At 38.6% G+C, this 18,563-nt stretch overlaps 1 protein-coding gene and 1 long non-coding RNA gene across 13 annotated transcripts in view; both read right to left on the reverse strand.

Moving 5' to 3' along the window:
* Positions 1–18,563, reverse strand: part of ESRRG (estrogen related receptor gamma) — a 636,910-nt gene that overhangs the window by 140,784 nt on the left and 477,563 nt on the right. For 11 of the 12 annotated variants that reach the window (XM_082394904.1, XM_082394907.1, XM_082394897.1 and 8 more), the window contains one exon: positions 9,361–9,477. The exons of the other annotated variant lie outside the window; for it this stretch is intronic. In XM_082394904.1, coding sequence (XP_082251030.1) covers positions 9,361–9,477 — 117 coding nt within the window. The remainder of the gene's footprint in view (positions 1–9,360; positions 9,478–18,563) is intronic. 12 annotated transcript variants of the gene reach the window in all.
* On the reverse strand, positions 1,702–9,354 carry LOC309630559. Its single transcript, XR_014245753.1, has 2 exons — positions 3,277–9,354; positions 1,702–3,050 (listed from the first exon to the last, which is right to left on the reverse strand). It is a non-coding gene; the product is annotated as an uncharacterized lncRNA (long non-coding RNA).

The following is an 18,563-nucleotide window of genomic DNA, read 5'->3' on the forward strand; positions in this document are numbered from 1 at the left end:
ATCCCAAGCTAAATATATAGTAGAATATTCCTACTGTATTAAACAAATACAGAACATAAGCAGGAGAGCCAGAACGCCTGCTCTAAAATCCAGACTCCATCATGCATTATGAGAACTTTGGCAAGTAACATAATCTCTCTAAGCTTTTCTTTCCTCTGTGAAATGGGGAAATACCCACCTCTGGAGGTCACTGTAAGGATTAACAAAAAAAAATAAAAATCCAACTAAAGCACATAGTACATAGCCTAATGCGCATTGAGCTGTCACGAATAAGTGTTATTACTCTTGCCCTCAAAATCTTTGCTATTCATTTTAAGACTATTCAGGTTTTCATACCAACAAAGCATGACAAAAAAAACCCCAAAAAAGTCACCATCTGGTAGTGCAGTACCTGTACACGAAATAAGTCTTCGTGGCACCTTAAGTATATTCCCAACAGCTTAATGTCAAGACAGAGCTCACGAAAACGGTGCTCTTTGCTATTGCTTACATTATAACTTGGGAGTTTTGTTTAATACTCTGCATTAATGAGGGAGCTTCTTAGGATAATATTACAACAGAGAGTGCAAGAAATACCAGTGAGGTCAATGCAGTTCTATTAACTGTCATCTAACAGAGAAATATTTTCCTTGAATACCATTAAAGCTTTCTCCTTTTCTTTGTTCTCCTTTTTGAAGGCAGTAGGAACCCAAATTTCCCTACCAATAATTTCTGTTTTCGACTTGGTAGCATAATGATATTAGACTTGGGGAAAAAAAAAATTCACCTTGGCAATGTCTTCTTCAGAGGGTTTTACAAAAGATATTTTGCTAGGATAAATTGCACTAAGCAGGTTCTTTCAGTAAGCAAAAACAAATCTGTTAATAAATGGTCTGAGTAGTTTTTGTATTTTTTAAAGAGAATCTACCTGGAAAAAATGCTACAGCCTTTAAATGAACATTTTATTAAAATGGAAGATATGAAACAGAAGGGTAATTAGATAAGTTGCTCTTTGCTGCTTCTGCTGATAGGGTAAACCCAGAAGACTCTCAGAGTTCCCACTGCCATATATAAATCAAAACACAAGCTGGAGTTGCAGCAAAACAGTTCTGGGATAATTTTTCTTTATAACCTGGGGGCTCAAGACAACTGATTGGAGAGATGTAATGGCAGCTAAATGAATAAATGCATAATCTGTGCTCTGTCTCATATGTATGTATATATGTGTACACACACACACACACACACACACACACAATGCCTTCTCCAAACTAAAAAGTAGAAATAGGAAGTATACACTATGGATTATGATAAGATAGCTCAGAATAAATAGGGTCTCTGGACAAAGAATCCTCTACTGTGGAGGGATCCTCTATACTCCTATCATTGTTTCCACTCAAAGATTCCCTAAATATGAGGTAGGTCTTATTAATCGATGAGACAGAGCAAAAGATGAGGGCCTTCCATTCTACACAGACTGGCAACGCTTGATGGATTTTAAATGATTTGGCAAGCCAAAAGATTTAAGCAGGGCATAGATGGCATGAGCCTTTTAAGGTACTAGAGAACCAAGAAATGAAAATGAAAGATCATTCTAGATCTTCATACTTTTTCAGGTTAATTTCTTTCCCAGGGACCTATCTAGAAACAGACACTAACTCAGCTTGACCAAAATGAACGGACCTGAATGCATTGTTCTAAGCAGTATCTTTTTTTAAAATTAATTAATTAATTAATTAATTTTATTTTAGGCTGTGTTGGGTCTTCGTTGCTGCGTGTGGGCTTTCTCTAGTTGCGGTGAGCAGGGGCTTCTCTTGTTGTGGAGCACAGGCTCTAGGCACCTGGGCTTCAGTAGTTGTGGCACATGGGCTCAGTAGTTGTGGCTCGCAGGCTCTAGAGCACAGTCTCAGTAGTTGTGGTGCACAGGCTTAGCTGTTCCGTGGCATGTGGGACCTTCCCGGACCAGGGCTCAAACCCGTGTCCCCCTGCATTGGCAGGCAGATTCTTAACCACTGTGCCACCAGGCAAGTCCCTCTATGCAGTATCTTTAACCTTGCCATTCTCACCTCCACAGCTCCTGATACACAATGCCTTCTCCAACTCACTCTATGCGCAATATTCTAGCTGCTCAGTTATCCTGTAAAGACCTTTCCCGGGCCGATCCCCACCATTATCTGTATCTTCAGTGGCCTCATTAAACTCCAGGTGAAAAGTCTGGTTTCCCCATTCAGAATCCTAAGGAAAAGCCCCTTCCTTATGAACGCCATTTATGCATGTATCTTAGGCACAAACCCCTTGTTAAACCCACAAGTTCTGCTGCTTCCTGGGAGTGCCAGCACTGTTTCCCATTTTCTCCACCCTTAAATGAATATTTCGGGTCACTACTGGCCTGCTATACTGAGATGGTGGGCAATCGACCTGCAGCTGGAGCAGGAAAGACCCCTTTATGGGCCAAGCCTGCAACATGGCTTGATAGAGCTACAGGAGGGGCCTGAGAATATGACATACCTGACTTTCATCTCACTCCCACTGATATGCAATGGGACCTTGGGTAAGTTACTAAAACTCTCTGAACCTGGAGTTCTTCATCTGATTAATGAGAATCTGACACCCAGGGTCCCACTATTTTCCTCTCAGTGAATATTAAGGTGATAATAAAACCGTAATATCCTGTGCCTTTCCACATTGAATAACTTATTTCAAATGCTGATTCCCAACCACTGCTTTGACTTTACCCTGAACAGGAAGACTCACGATTATACCATATCTTGTAAATTGCCAGCCTAGAATCTTCACCCTTCTATTTTTTAGACTTTTAAAAAGTGCAGGAAAATATTGAGCACCTCTGTAATAGAAACTTACTTTAAAGATGTCAAATCACATATGAAAGGTAAATATGGTTATCGACAAAACACATAACATAGTTATGTGTTTTGTTTGTTTTAATGACTCATTTTCCCCCAAAGGAAGTATTCAGAAGGCACTTAAAATTATATAAACTCGCTCTTCTCCTTTCCCACTTATGGCAATGTTTTTATTTTAAAAACCTAACAACAAAACTGCAAATATATCTGACCAGTAGCAACACGGCAACCTGTGATGAGCCTTTAGATGCCCACAGAAATAAAACTCTACTGACTGCACTTCAATTTATTAACAAGAGATGGTAGGGGCTGTGAGGAAATAAAGAGGAAAAGTTTTTCAAACACTACAAAAATACATGATCAAGACTTCAAGTCCTAAGTATTTAAATACCTATTAATTGTTCTACTGCTCCTTCAACTCACTTCTATTAACTTTGACAAAAATAACATACCTCCTGCTTTTCTAGAAAGATGGAAAGCATCCAAAGAATTATTCAGTTAAGACAAAATTTACAAAGTAGCACAATTCACTCGCCATGTCTATCGAATCATTAGTTCTTACTGTATTTTCAAACTTATGGATATTGTTATCAGCAGCAGTAATAATTATAAGTATCTTTGTGTCATATATTGGTACTATGTTTCTAAAGACATTATATCATTTTTAACAAAACTTACAGAATTTTAGAATAGAAGAGATGAGAAAGAAAGTAGTCTAACTGCTCCCCGGCACATACGGAAATGAAGGCAGAGTTGAATGGACTTGCTTAAAATCACAATGCAAGGTTGTGGAAAAATCAGAATTAAAAGCCAAAGCACAATGTGTTGCCAGACACATGGGAGAAGCTCACTTAATATTTATGGAGGTGTGCTAAAACTTATTTCTCTCCTCTGATTTTTTTTCCACGATGGTCTGATATCAAAGTTACCTCAGTAAAATTTAACGTACCTATGAGGTTAGTAGAATTCTTATATTTCTTCTTGCACGTTTGAAAAGGTGTGTGATTTGTCCATTTTCGTTGGTAGACAAAGGATTAAGTTCCATATTTATAAATAAATAGGTTGAAGCAAGTGAGTCCTAGAGGTCATATACCTTGCCCCAGGTCCAGGAGGAGACAGAGCCAGAGCTTGAATCTAGGTCCACCTGACCTTAAAGCTTGACCCCTACCATCTCCAGCAACAATAGCTAACCTTGATCTGGTCCTTGCTCTGGGTCACATGGTGTATGCTGAGCACCTAACCTACAGTATCTTATTGGCTATTCACAGCAACATTTTATTTGCAAATACTATTACTGCCACTACCATTTTGCAAATGATGAAAGTGATGATTAGAAAGGTTAAGTAACCATCTTTTTAAAGGCAAAGTGAAAAGCACAATTTCTTGGCATGAAATAACTAAACCAGTCCTCCAGGCTGCCTGGATTCATCTGTACTATGGCATGCAGGCTGGCCTGGCTGGGGAATATAATATTGCACACAAATGTGCATCTCTTGCTCTCATGTGCAAGAGTCAAAGAAAAATACTTGAGTTGCCAAGGTGAAACCCATCACGCCAATAAAAAGCAAAAAGCCTTTCTTCAATCTTTTGATCCGTGAATTCTATACATAAATAAAATCATTATTGCTTTCATAAAATGTCTGTTTGCCACTGACAGAGAGAAAACCGAACTGGTATGTCCTACAATAGCCTTTAAATAACTAAGGAGAAAGATCAAAATAAAAATAAATCTTGACCAGATTTATAGGTGCACGTTGATTAGTTCTTGTTTTTTCCTTCAAATAAACAATACCTGAAAAAAATGAAAAGGGAATGTTGAGACCAGATATCTTGTAATAGATGGGTTTTCTCTGACATACAGTATGGTATAATGCCGAAAAAATAATGCTGGCCCATCATTCGTGAGGCTTGGCAGAAAGTAGAGCCCAGAAAAAGCGAAGGGGATTTTTCAGGATGCGGAATGGTGCAACCACTTGGATTTGAACAAAGTACCATTTTTTTTAACTGTACTTCTCACAGTTTTATGTTGTTGCATTTTGTTGTTTTCCCCACACAACTGTTTCTTTGCTTCCACTGGTAACAATTTTTTGATTCAAAAATTCTAATATTAAAACCAAACATCGTTCACCTGGATATGATTCTGGTGCTGACTAATGAGAAGCCACATCTGATAGGAATTTAATAACACACACTGTGATGTAACTGGAGTTGTTTACCCGCTAAGCCACCACTTCCATTTTGTACCTCACATCATTAGTAGAAATGCCAGTCAGTAAAACCAAGACATTATTTTTAAAAGAGTAAAAGTCTCATCTTTCTACAAACGCCCTTTTTAATGAAAACATCTTCATTTCCCTCAAGCAGCATTTTATCTAAGATGCACATGGCTAGGTGAATAAAAATACCTGTGAAAGGAAAGAAGATTCCCATCAAAGCTGTTGAAATCTGATTTCATTTCAGATTCTAGAACTCATGTTGTTTTCTGTTTAAATAGATTTGGTCTGTCAATTTCCCGACCTGCTGTGCCATCAGCCTGTATGGACTGCTGTGGCCGACACGGGGGTTGTAGAGACAAATATTATTACGGACCAGTAATCGAATTGAACAGGTTTACATTGGAATAGATTTACAACATCATGATCTCTGACATACTGCATGGGACTGAAACCCCTCTCCATCCATAAAGATACATTTAAGACAGTATCATTCTCTCCAGGCTGAGAAGGTAAGCCTTGAGCCAAGGAGATGGCCAAACGTAACTGTGCATTTATATGCAGGGTGTAATGCAATATTTCACTGTATTTTTTTAGGGACACAAGAAAAAGAGTATTCCATAGTTACTCATAACTATCATCTCCTTTCTATTTGGGGGAAGGGGCTTAGAGATATTTTTCCACCAAAGTGGGCACGAGGAAGTAAAGGAAAATAAATTATTCTTTGAGTATATCAGCAACAGCAGCAATTCCCTTGAAAACAGTCCCTCTGAAGGCTTGATAACAGCAACTGAAGAGGTGTGAATTATAGATAAGCATCCGTCCTATTTACTTTCACCAACAATGTTTAATTAAACGCAGTTCACACCTTTTCAGTCACTCTAACCACCCTTCAAGATTGTTCCTGCTTGAAAACACAATGGGGAAAATTATTTAGGAGAAAATATGTTTTCTACTTCCTCCTTAAACCTGGAAGGGCAAATTGGTGAGTACACTGTAGCAGCAAAATCAAACTGATCAAAAAAATCCTATTTCCCTGGACATGGAGGCATATCTCCATGTATTTTAGTTTTTGACAATAAAATCCAAATCTAGGACATACCCATTCAAAGTGTTAATTGATACATTACTTTTATAACATTTTTAAAACATTGATTTGCTTTTGGAAAATAACGATTCCTCAAGTCCAAACTCTAAATTAAGCCTTTTCGAATGAGTGTTAAGTTTGGTTTGAGTCTCTACAGCTCAACTAAGTGGCAATATAAAGATAATTAAGACCAAAAATATGATTGTCAATCACTTGTTACACTCTGAAATATGTTTTGTTTGCTACTCTGCTATGGGGTTTAAGGCAATTACTAAGGTAATGTTTCCACCACAAGAAAGTCAGCTATCACCACTGTCCTAACTCAGAGGAAAACTCTTTGTCATATGGGTTGGGCAGTTATCATTGGATTATTATTCATATGTTTTCCTTTGTTAAAATTGTTATCCTTTTAGTGTCTTCCACATAAGCTTTCTTCTAGCAAGAGGAACCACGTCTGTCGTTTTCACTGTGGCATCACTGGAGCCTAGAATAGTGCTTGGCACGTGAGAGGAACTTAATAAATATTTAGGAAATGGATTATAAATGCAAAACATGTTCACTGTGGAAAAATCCGAACAGTGCCAAAAGCTATAGAGTAAACAAGAAAAGTACTCCCTACCCTTTTTTTCACTAGTGTTAACACTGGTACCAATCTTTATCCTTCCTTCTCTTTCTCCATGCATATACCATCATAATGTGTGTGTATTAATATAAATTATTACAGTACAAATTTGTATAAATTTTTTATTTAATATAAATGTAATATAAGCACATTTTATATAAAATATATTTATATGTAAATTGAATCATCCTACTAGGCAATTTGTTTTCTTTTTTTAATTATTGAATTAAAGTTGATTTACAATGTTGTGTTAGTTTCAGGTGTACAGCAAAGTGATTCAGTTGTATATATATATATATATATATATATACACACACATATATATATCTTTTTCAGATTCTTTTCTATTATAGGCTATTACAAGATATTGAATATAGTTCCCTGTGCTATAGAGTAGGTCCTTGTTGTTTATCTATTTTATATATAGTAGTGTGTATCTGTTAATCTCAAACTCCTAATTTATCCCTCCCCCCTCAATTTCCCCTTTGGTAACCGCAGGTTAGTTTTCTGTGTCTGTGAGTCTGTTTCTGTTTTGTAAATAAGTTCATTTGTGTCATTTTATTAGATTCCACACATAAGTGATATATCATATGTTTTTTGTCTTTCTCTTTCTGACTTACTTCACTTAGTATGATAATCTCTAGGTCCATCCATGTTGCTGCAGGCAATCTGTTTTCTATTTTATTTTTTTACTTGGCAAAATATCTTGGTCCTCTTCCCATAAGGCTTTAATGATAAAGTTACACGCTTGTTTACAATTATTTTTCAAGTTGAGGAGGCTTTGGGAGAATCTTCTTAGTTCCTAGTCAGTGGAGGAGTTAATTCTTAGTGGACAAGAGAAAAATAGCATGAATTCCACGTACCCAAATATAATCTGATTCATTCATCTTCCTATGACATTGTTCACAGTTAAAATCTTGGAATAAGAACAAGCCAGGAAAAATTATGAGATCTGGTGATGCCATACCTAATTGAAGCTCTGGTTCACTCATGAGGAATAAATACTTGGATCTACTTGGATTCAGAAGTTAAAAAAGAGGTGATCTCGGGACTTCCCTGGTGGTGCAGTGGTTAGGAATCCGCCTGCCAGTTCAGGGAACACGGGTTCGAGCCCTGGTCCGGGAAGATCCCACATGCCGCGGAGCAACTAAGCCCGTGTGCCACAACTACTGAGCCTGTGTGCTACAGCCCGCAAGCCACAACTACTGAAGCCCATGCGCCTAGGGCCTGTGCTCCACAACAAGAGAAGCCACCACAATGAGAGGCCCGTGCACCGCGGCGAGGAGTGGCCCCGGCTCGCCGCGACTAGAGAAAACCCACGCACAGCAATGAAGACCCAACGCAGCCAAAAATAAATAAATAAATAAATTTACTAAAAAAAAAAAAAATATATATATATATATATATAGCCTATAAAAAAATAGGTGATCTCCAGTAACAACAAATTATACAAACTCATAAGGCCGACCCCAGGAACAAGGTACAGTCTATCACTCAACAGAAACAGTACATTTAAATATTTAATTTACCTCATATTCTTTCAAACTTCAATGACCATATTTCCATTTTGTTACTGTATAAAATTATCATATTTATTTTAAACTCTGGCAAATTTTCTGAAGAGAAGGAAACAGTAAAACCTAAATGCAGTATATAAAATGTACATCTACCAAGCACATACATATACAGAAATATATTAAAAACAAACCAAAAACTAAACCTAGGCCTCCCACAGAAAAGAACAATTTTTCTCCATCTCCAAGCTAAAATGTTAGTTTCACTAGACATACTGAAATATACAAAGATTTCAGGAACTTTGATTTGGGTGGGGGACTTGAGTGAATTCTAGAATCTATTTGGGTTCAGTTGCTGGCTCTACCCTCATCTGCTGTGTGAACTTAGGCAACTCGTTTAGCACGGAACGCATGCTCATTGTTATTATTTTGTGTCTGTCGTTGTTATCCCCAACTGAAAGCAACAATTTTAATACCATTGTTACAAACTCTTTATAATAGAAGATAAGTCCCAAAGATAAGACTAGAAAAGAATAAAGAGTGCTTTAAACCTAAGATGAATTTTAAAAAAAGAAAGAAAATGGTACCCATATGAAGTGATGGCTGTGTTAATTACCTTGATTGTGGCAATTATTTCACAATATATATTAATGAAATACAGGTCATCTACCTTAAAAATACTCAATTTTTATTTGTCAGTTATACCTCAGTAAAGATGGGGTGATCTCTCTGTAGACCTAGTAGTGTAAAGAAAGCAAAAAGACAATGACAGTAGCCTCTTGGCTACCCTTCATCCTTTGCCTTCTGCAAATTGTAAAGATGAAAAGAACCCGAACTGCCAAGCATACCTGGTGGGTTTAGCTACACATCAGATGTGTCCTGCCTTGTCCCTTCCTGTTGATGTCAAGCAGTTAGCCACGAGAGATCAGCAAGTCCGGGTATAAAGGAGGAGTATTCTGCTATCAGATTCAGGATACTTACTGTGACCCAAGAGTTGCCTGGTTTCTCTAATATTTTTGTAATTCCCTGTACATCCCACACCCCCAGCCTAAAGTACAGGAGCACTAGCACACAGCCTTACCTTCTTTGAGCATGCCCACTTTTAAACACTTCATGAAGCGGCAAGCCTGGCAGGATTTACGTCTGCGCTTTGTGATTTCACATTCATTCGTGGCAGGGCAGCTATATTCTATATTACCTAAAACACAGAGTTTAAGAAAAGAAGCTGTTAGATTTGCAAGACCCAGGCAATCCTAGCATCCCCAAGGCCACACCAACTCTGCTACTCCTGCCGTCCTCCCTCAAAAAAAAGTCAACGGGAGTCACGAGGATGTCACAAATATCATGAAGCCAGATGCTCGCTATAACCACTGAAGGTGCATCAAACAATGAGAAGATATATGGTGAAGCTCTTCGAAAGATTAAGCTTAAAATCAGCCTTTAAAATTATGCTTCATCCACTCATACAAAGTAGCGGTCTTCCAGAATTTGAGGGTCCGAAAGAAATTTCCCAGCGGATTATTTCCATAAAAACACCAACATCAAAACCGTATTACAGTACCATCCATCCTGGATTTCTTTTGGTTACTAATGCCCTGATGCATCAGACTTTTTGTCTCTCTGACACTGAACAGTACAAATCTCAATGTGAAAAATGGTCAGCAGGCTAATTTGGGACTGCGCAGTAAGCTCCTTGAGGGCAGGGACTGAAGTTACATGGTTCTCGTTTCTTCACTTACCAGAGCCTTACAATACAATTTTACTCGTGGAAAATGTTTACCGATGATGATGATCACCATCATCACCACCATCATCACCATCACCACCATCACCACCATCATTACCATCATCATCATCATCACCACCATCATCACTACCATCATCACTATCTTCATCACAACCATCATCATCACCATCTTCATTACAACCATCATGACCACCATCATCACCATCATCATCATCATGTTTATTCAATTACTTGCATAATGAATTCCAAACACTCAAGCTGCATGGAAGTGTTATAAATAAAAATAAACTGCTATGAAATTATATTTTTAATATTACAGTCTACATCATTTACGTTAGTAACAACACATTTGAAGTGATAAGGATGTCGCCAGAAGATCCAAACTTTAACTTGCAATTTTTCAATTAGTGCCAAAGACTATGTGTGGGAAGTGCTCTGGGGCTGCCTACAGCTTTGTAGAGAAGCTGCCTTTAAAATAAAGCCTCTCTCCCCTATCAGCTCTGTCACATAGTGCTTGAAGGTCTTTCGTTACTTCCTAACCCTTTCCCCTTGTGATTAAGTGCATTAGTATCTTAATGAAAATGCATTCTGTTTATTGCCCTCTTGGGAAGGGGGAGGTCATCACACCAAATGCATAAATTGTCATCAGAGACGGTCCGAGCATAATTGCAATTTTGCTGCTCCATGTTTGCAATACCCAGGGTCCATCCAAGTCCCCTGAAACATGCACAGATTCTAGTAATTAGCATAGAGTCTGCCTGGGACCACAGCATTGATGAAATATTTCAGAGTTAATCACACTTTGTAAACACTGATTTATATTGACTACCTTTCTCCAGACTGATGTCTCCTCATTAAATATCACATTAGTGGACTGCAGGATTGTACAAAGACTCAACTACTCAGCAACTGCTAATTCAACAGGAAGTAATACCTAACCACTCATAACTACGGAGAACTGGTTAAGTATGCATGGCTTCAAAAAAAAAAAAAAAGCCTGTGCATTATAACTTAAGATAATCCTATCAAAATTGACTAAATTGGCATTCTAATTCAGGGCATTTATAATAATAAAAGCAACTACTTTTTAACATAATAGGTGAAATATTAAGGGTAATATTAATTGCATCAACAGAAGCACACACCATCACCTTCCTCAGAGATATTATTGTGTTACTGTATTATTACACTCACAGAAAACCAAGGATAAGTCAAAGGAACCAAACTGGCTGGGTCACGGCTGAGAATAAAAGGATTTAGAATCTGAACTTTAGATGAATGATTTTTCACTGCGATTTTCACTGAAAATTTATTTTGCATCAAGAGAGTGTTGCTAGTCATTTTCTAGGGGTTAATTAGTATTCTACTACCAGATCCCTCCACTCTACATGGCTCTCCTTATACTTATGTAAAAAGAAACCCAAGCCTCTGCTTTCTCAGGAAGAGTGGAACAATAACTAGTTAGAAAGAGAAAAAAAAAAATGTTTTCCGAACAGCATTACTTCCCTTTTTTTGTTCCTCAAAAGTCAATACGAAGTCATCATTTGTTCACTTTCTAGTATCAAGGCATGAGCACAAGTTCCCCTGCCCCATCCCTTTTAACCCAGTGCTGGAAACTTCTACTGGGATGACCCAGCATCACACACACACAAAATAATCACCTTCCTTTTCAAACCAGTTCCTCTTCTTCTTTGAACATTATATCCTCATCCTTCGCAACAAGGCCCTTCTGACAGGCCCCTAAATGAGGCCTGTGTGAGCTCACACCTGAACTATGGTAGTTATCGCCTAACTGGGCATTTTGCCTCCGTCCTGTCCCCCTCTAATCCACACTGCATACCACGATCATATTCCTCTTCCTATGACGGCTTTGATCATGTCGTTAAATCAACTTTTAAAAAAATCAATAGATTCCTATGGCCTCTGGAATAAACATAAAATATTCACCTAGCCCACAAAATCCCTGCCCCATGTGACTCTCATCCACTTTTCCAGCAACATTACAATGATTACCTTATATGAACTTCCTGATGCACCAATTTGATTTATTCAGTTTTTGCTGTGTCCTTCAGACGTCCCTCTGAGGATGATCTATCTTTGCCCCTCTTTTCTTCTTAAAATTACTTCCAAGGCTCAACGTTCAACTCAAATTCCATTCAAATCTTTCATGAAAACTTCTCAAACCACCCTAGCAGAAAATGATTTCTTGGTTCTCATATCTTTTCGGGTACTCTCATCATATACAGACGTGCCAGATTCTTTTATACCTTTTCACGTGCATATTATCCATGAGATGGTAAGATCCTGGAGGCAAGGATTATTGCTTATGCAGAATAGAAGTCCTCCACCCAAAAGTAGTATATAAGTAAAATAATACATTTTAAATTATGTGATATTTTTTGGTATCTCAAGGTCATTTTTCTGAACATCAATTATGATGCTGTCACATAGTACTGTCCAGGAGGTCAGGTGAGCTAGATGGCCCATTAGGAAGCAAAATGAAGAACACTAGGAAAACCATTCCACAAATCAAATTAAAAAGAAAAAAAAGTAGAAGAAAATCTAGTTAATTTTTCAAAACCTTACAAAAATACCTTTGACAAAAATGGAAATCCATGGCAAAACCAGGAGAGCTTACCAAGGAGAAAATAGAAAAATACAAAGGTTTCTGGGGAGTTAAGTGTGAAAAGAGAAAAACAAAACAAAACAAAACTGTAAGAAGTTTTAAAGGAAATAAAAGTACATCTTGATATAAATAAGAATAAAAATAATATAAAACATGAAAATACAGATAGGTGGCACTAAAAGAGCTATTTAATGTTTATCCTATCATAACACTTACTATTATTTACGAAATGGGTGCCCTAAGAATTGGACCCACGTTGCAGAAAACACTCAGGAGTGATTCAATTATAGCAGCTGAATCTATAGATGCCCCTTCTTTGAATGACTGTCTACAGATTTTTATATTTCTTCAGAAACAGAAGGGAAATTGTCAAATTGCCATATGAGAGTTTTAGATCACGTATAAAGAAGGATTCCAGTTTCCTTTCTAACCACTACATTCTATAATTCTTCAATGACAAAGAGAAATGTAAAGGCAGAAGAATTTTTCATAGTGACTTAGGATGAGTTCTTGAGGGCAGAGTTCTGTCTCATTTATAGCTGAATCCTCAACGCTTATCAATAAGCCTACCATTTTGTACATGTGCAGGGCTGGGAAAGAAAGAGGAAGTCCCTGCCTCTTAAGGAATCTACAGTTTTACAGAGGAGACAAGACATGTCAACAAATCACAATACAACTGAGTGTGCGCTGCAACGGCTCTGGATTCAAGTCAGCACCAGACACCCGTGTACACGGATGCATCCCCACAGCTGCTGAGACTGTGCTTTGGAAAGTCAGTGACTTCTTCACACAGGAGCAAATGATTGAACTGTGCTGTAAAAAATGAATAAATGACTACATTGGGGTAAAGGAATCTTCCCCAAGCTATAGAAAAATACACCACATTCTTATAAAAATTTCACTGTGAACGGAAAGAAAATACACCGGTCCCGAGTATTTTCATAAATGATAGATTTTCAGCTAAGCATATAGACATGGTTTACGATGAATCTGACATCCTTCTGCCAAATGTTCTGTTTCAATAAATTTGTCTTGACATATATGGAAGATAACCTTGATTTCACTAAGTAACACTGGTTTATACCTTGAAAAACAAATCAACATCATTCTAAAGAACTTCTTGGCTGGAGGAAAACCTCTCTAATTTCCAAGCCCTCCCACTGAGTTCCTTAGTTCATTGTTGTTGGCTGTGATCACCCACCCAACAGTCTTTGATTCATGTCAGAGTCTACAAAGATTCTGCCCTTGAAAAACCTTCCCTGGTGCTTTTTCTATTCAATGAAGAGAGCATTTTATCCTAAAAATATGCTGCCCCAAGCACCTAGGCAACACTGTTACATCTATTTTGATAATGGCTCTAAGACACTACTCCCAATAGACCCTATGATCTCGATGGAGCACTTGTTTTCCTTCGATTCACCAAGAGGAAACAAGGCAAAAATATTTCCAGTAGCAACTGCCGGCCTCTGGAATGTTAACACTGGACAGTCATTCAGGGGAATGCAGAAGTTATTGTTCACAGCCTAGAATTCTCATTTCAGACACGGAGTTTTCTTGGATTATAGCTCGCTATTTTCTGGGCCACGTTTGTTATAAGGCACCAGGGACTGAATTGGGCAGCCGTGGATGACACGACTGGAATTTTCCCAGTTTTGTCAATAGCTGGGGAAATAAGCTCAACTTCAGAGGGAACCAGATCCACGTGGAAGCTCTGGGTTTTTTAACCAGGCTGACAATCATGATAGAGCAAGTTATAATATCTTTTGGCGTCTTTTCAGAAGGTCCTGGGCTCTGATGACTGACTGCAGAGTCTTCTGTACAATCAGTTTGCAGGCAATATAATCTTCTCACTTACTGCTTAATAGAATCTTGCAGCTAGCTGGCGGATAGACTAACAGGGTGTATGTAAAACTTCAGCCTGGAGCGCCAGTGGATAATTTGTATATTCCTTTCAGTCACTTAATGGACTTTTACAGTTTAGCAGTGAAAGGGCTGAATGATGTAAATTAGCACGGCATCTCAAAATAAAAATATATGTCAAATCTTTACTTCTGACTCACATCTCTTGCACATAGTAATGAAGCATTGGGCTTTATGTAGTTCCCAAGAGCTGTCCTCTTCTTCATACATACAGACATCATAATTGTAAAGCCAATTTGAAAGCATCTGTATATTTCCCCCAATTGTTTTAATTTTATTAACAGAACCAAATGGCTTGAGATGACCCACAGGGCACTCCAAGTGGGGTTTATCCAATTGTTTTCCAACATTAAGTGATTTAAAAATAATGGGATTTGCCTCAGTACACAATTACAGAGCATTAAAAACATGAAGGCAATAATCTGTAGTATTTTTGTTTTAAGTGGCCAAAAGCAGGAAAAAGAAAGAAGGAAAACCCTCTCTTTACTGTATGGTAGTAAAGGTTTTTCCATACAGTGATACAACTTCCCTTTCTTTCCTTTCCTTTTCTTTTTTGTGTTTAAAGCTCCTTTGCTTCTAGCTCCTTTCTCCTCATTCTACCTGAAATAGAAAATAACAGTATCTATAGCTGCGATTATATAATGTGAGATAATAACTGATTACATACCTGCTGCCAAAAAAAAGTCATAATTCTATCAATGCATATTTAAGTAAAGGATGCTATTTTATTTTCAAAGAACGCACCCAAAGTTAGACTTCAAAATAAGTTACTTAGTGACGCTATATCTCTTCCCAGAAGACTGCTCTGAATACTTTTTGAAACTTCCTTTAAACTGCCACTAGAGTTATTTCAAAGCTATAAAGCAGAGAGGGGAAGGAATCAAATGACACTTTGCTCACATTCACCCAAAATATTTGACTGGCCAAATACAAGACACGATGCCGAACGATGGTTGTCTATTATGAAATGTTAAATCTCCCCTCAAAGGTCAAAGAACTGCCATCACTGAAGATATGTCAAGAATCTGCCTCAAGTTCTCAATGAAGATGCCCCAGACTATGACAAGGAATGGCAGCCCCAGGCAACCAAGGGGACCCCATCCACTTGCGAGCTATAAGACGTGGCAGATAGAGGAGGTGGGGGAAGAGGGCCACATCCGGTTAACAGTCACATCTGGCTCTTAGCAAAGCAATTTCATACACAGGGTTATGCCAGAGCCTCACATTCTTTGCCTTTTGGCTGCCCCTCTAACCCTCTACAAAATGAGGTGGGAGACAGGCGGGTCTAGAAAAGGTCATTTGATATTTGGTTCTTTAAGGTTCTATTGGATTAAATTCTGATCATCACAAAAGCAATTTACAAGAGCCCTAAAAGTATGTGGGCACAAATGACTGCCTTTTCACAGTGAAGATCAGGCCTTGCTCCCAAATGGGAGTGGATGATGCTTTGCCTTTAAGGGAGAAAGATCAGGAAAAAACCCACAAGCAGGCAGGTTTATTTATTTTATTTTTTTAAATTTTTTGGCCGTGCCGCACAGCTTGTGGGATCTTAGTTCCCTGACCAGGGATTGAACCCTGGCCTCCGCAGTGAAGGCTCAGAGTCCTAACCACTGGACCGCCAGGGAATTCTCCAAGCAGGCAGGTTTATAAATCCTAGTGACTGGAGACTAAACCACAGACTCTGGTTTCATCCTCCAGCCATCTGTGTTGGGAGGGCCATTGAGCCTACAGTGGGTACCAGCATTGACTGCCTCCATGCAAACACATGTATTTAATCACAAGATTACATTTCCCCATTGTATTCAGTGAACAACGATTTAGCAGGAAAACAATGCTGTACAATGGGGAGGAATTATTTAGCTTTAATTTTTTTCCAATTTAAACAAGACATACCCTGCCTCAGTTTCCCCCAAACATGTAAACATGGCCACTCCTTTATTGCTTTAATTGCACAACTGTTAACACTGAGCACGGTGCATGTTCATCTCAAAGAGAAGATGGGAAAAAGTTCTCGTGTGCCCATGTATATCCATCCTTAGCATACGGCCTTGCATATGAGTCAGGAAAACGTCTGAGGATGAATAAGTAAGGGAAGAAGGAGAAAGGAAACGGTGGATCTCAGTTCAAATTCCAGCTCTGTCCTTTCTTAGCTGTCAGAACTCAAACCGGTCACTTCACCTTCATACTCCCAGTTTGCTTACGTACAAAAAAGGGATCATCACTCCTGCTTTATAACATTGTAAGCATTACATGGAATATAGGTATTAAAATCATATACAGTTTTGTGCTCCCTTCTGAGAAGAAAGGGAAGAAACACTGTAAGATTTTCATCAATGATGAAACATTATGAAATACTCTGACTCAAAGACCTAAGCCTGGAGTTTGGGAATAGTATAAAAACAGCCTTCTGCAGATTTATGCAAGAGTGTGAGAATGAATACGCCATTCACCCAGAGAACTGGAGAGAGGATTTTGTCTTGCCAACAACTCTCATGTACACAGCTATATTTTACAGATACCAGGAGGAGAGGAAGAAGTATAATAACTCAAGTGATTTTTTAAAGCACCAAATTGTCTACGAAGTGAATTTCCAAGACATCAACCCCTTCTCCTCATGAACATTTCCTGTCACTTCCCTGGAGCTTGTTAAACTGCCCATCACTGGGTGTAATCTGATTATAATTGAGGGCAAAGCATTTGCAAAGCTGTTCAAAATCTCACCCCAGCCTTATCTCTTGCCGCAGTTCCAGGTCAATCCCTACCCCTATCCCAAGTCCACCCCCTTGTCTGACACCCACGCTGAATTACTTCCAGTTTCTAGAAAGCAGCATTGTCTTTCCTGCTGGTCCTAGATGTGCTTCTTTTATCATATCTTCAATGAAGCTCTCCCAGGGCCCACAAGACTGGGGTCCAGGGGTCCGTATGGGTATAACTAGTTCATCTCGCACTTACCTTCAAGCGAACCTTTCTCCTAGCCTTTAAGGCACTTTATTACATGTGTCTAGTGAATTGCCCACCTCTTGTCCCAACTGTACAACTGTCCATTCCTTGAGGACGGGGACTTACTCCCCTGGAGTCCCCAGCAGAACGTTTCATTACCCGTCCACTTGATTTTTACTGATCCTATTTCTCATTCCTTCATTTTGTTTAGCTCCAAAGTACGCATAAAAATAAACTAGGTACAGTCAATTAGACAGAGTATAACTGATAGCAGCCCACCAATAATATATCATTTGTCATAAAGCAACACAGATTTTTAGGCTATTAGACTTAGAACAAATCCCAAATTCCAGTAAGTTCAGGCTCCTGGTTTTACGTAGACCTGAAAGAGGTGGATGGGTACTGACTTATCTATGATCACTCAACCCTCTTTACAAGGATAAGTGCTAGTTAATTGCAGAAAAGAGATTAAAACTCAAATTCCTGACAATCAGCCCAACGCTCTTTCAATGCACCTGTTAAAACTTACATACCAACACCTCTAATAAACACTAAGAGTGCGGAGCACTCTTCTATGTGCTCTACATCTATGAACCCCCATTTTGCAGATGAGAGAATTAAGGCACAGAGAGAAGAGGTAACATGCCCAGAATTACACAGCTTACAAGCGCCAGAGCTAGGATTGAAACCCAGGCACTCTGGATCCAAGTCTCTCCTCTTAACTAAGATGCAATGTCGCCTGACCCTAATCTCCAAAAGAAATTAATTGAGTGTTGTAATTGAGTGTTGTTTAGAACAGAAATGAAAAATGAAATCCTTATCTCCTGAGAGGGTGCTTTGTGTAGCTGTTGTTGTTGCTACTGTTGCTGGTTGGAAAGGAAATTTTGATGCCTGGGAATGTGGTAGGATAGGGTGGATCTTGGCATTGTCATTTGCTGTTGTCAGACTTGTGGTGCAAGACCAGCTGTGGGAGAGGATAGGGTTGCTCTTGGAGAAGGGAATTCCTCAACACCTCAAAAAGAAATCCCTCAACTAGTCTCTGTACCACTAT

Source organism: Balaenoptera borealis (genome assembly GCF_965194805.1).
Source record: "Balaenoptera borealis genome assembly, chromosome: 1".
In the NCBI taxonomy this organism is placed as follows: Eukaryota; Metazoa; Chordata; class Mammalia; order Artiodactyla; family Balaenopteridae; genus Balaenoptera; species Balaenoptera borealis.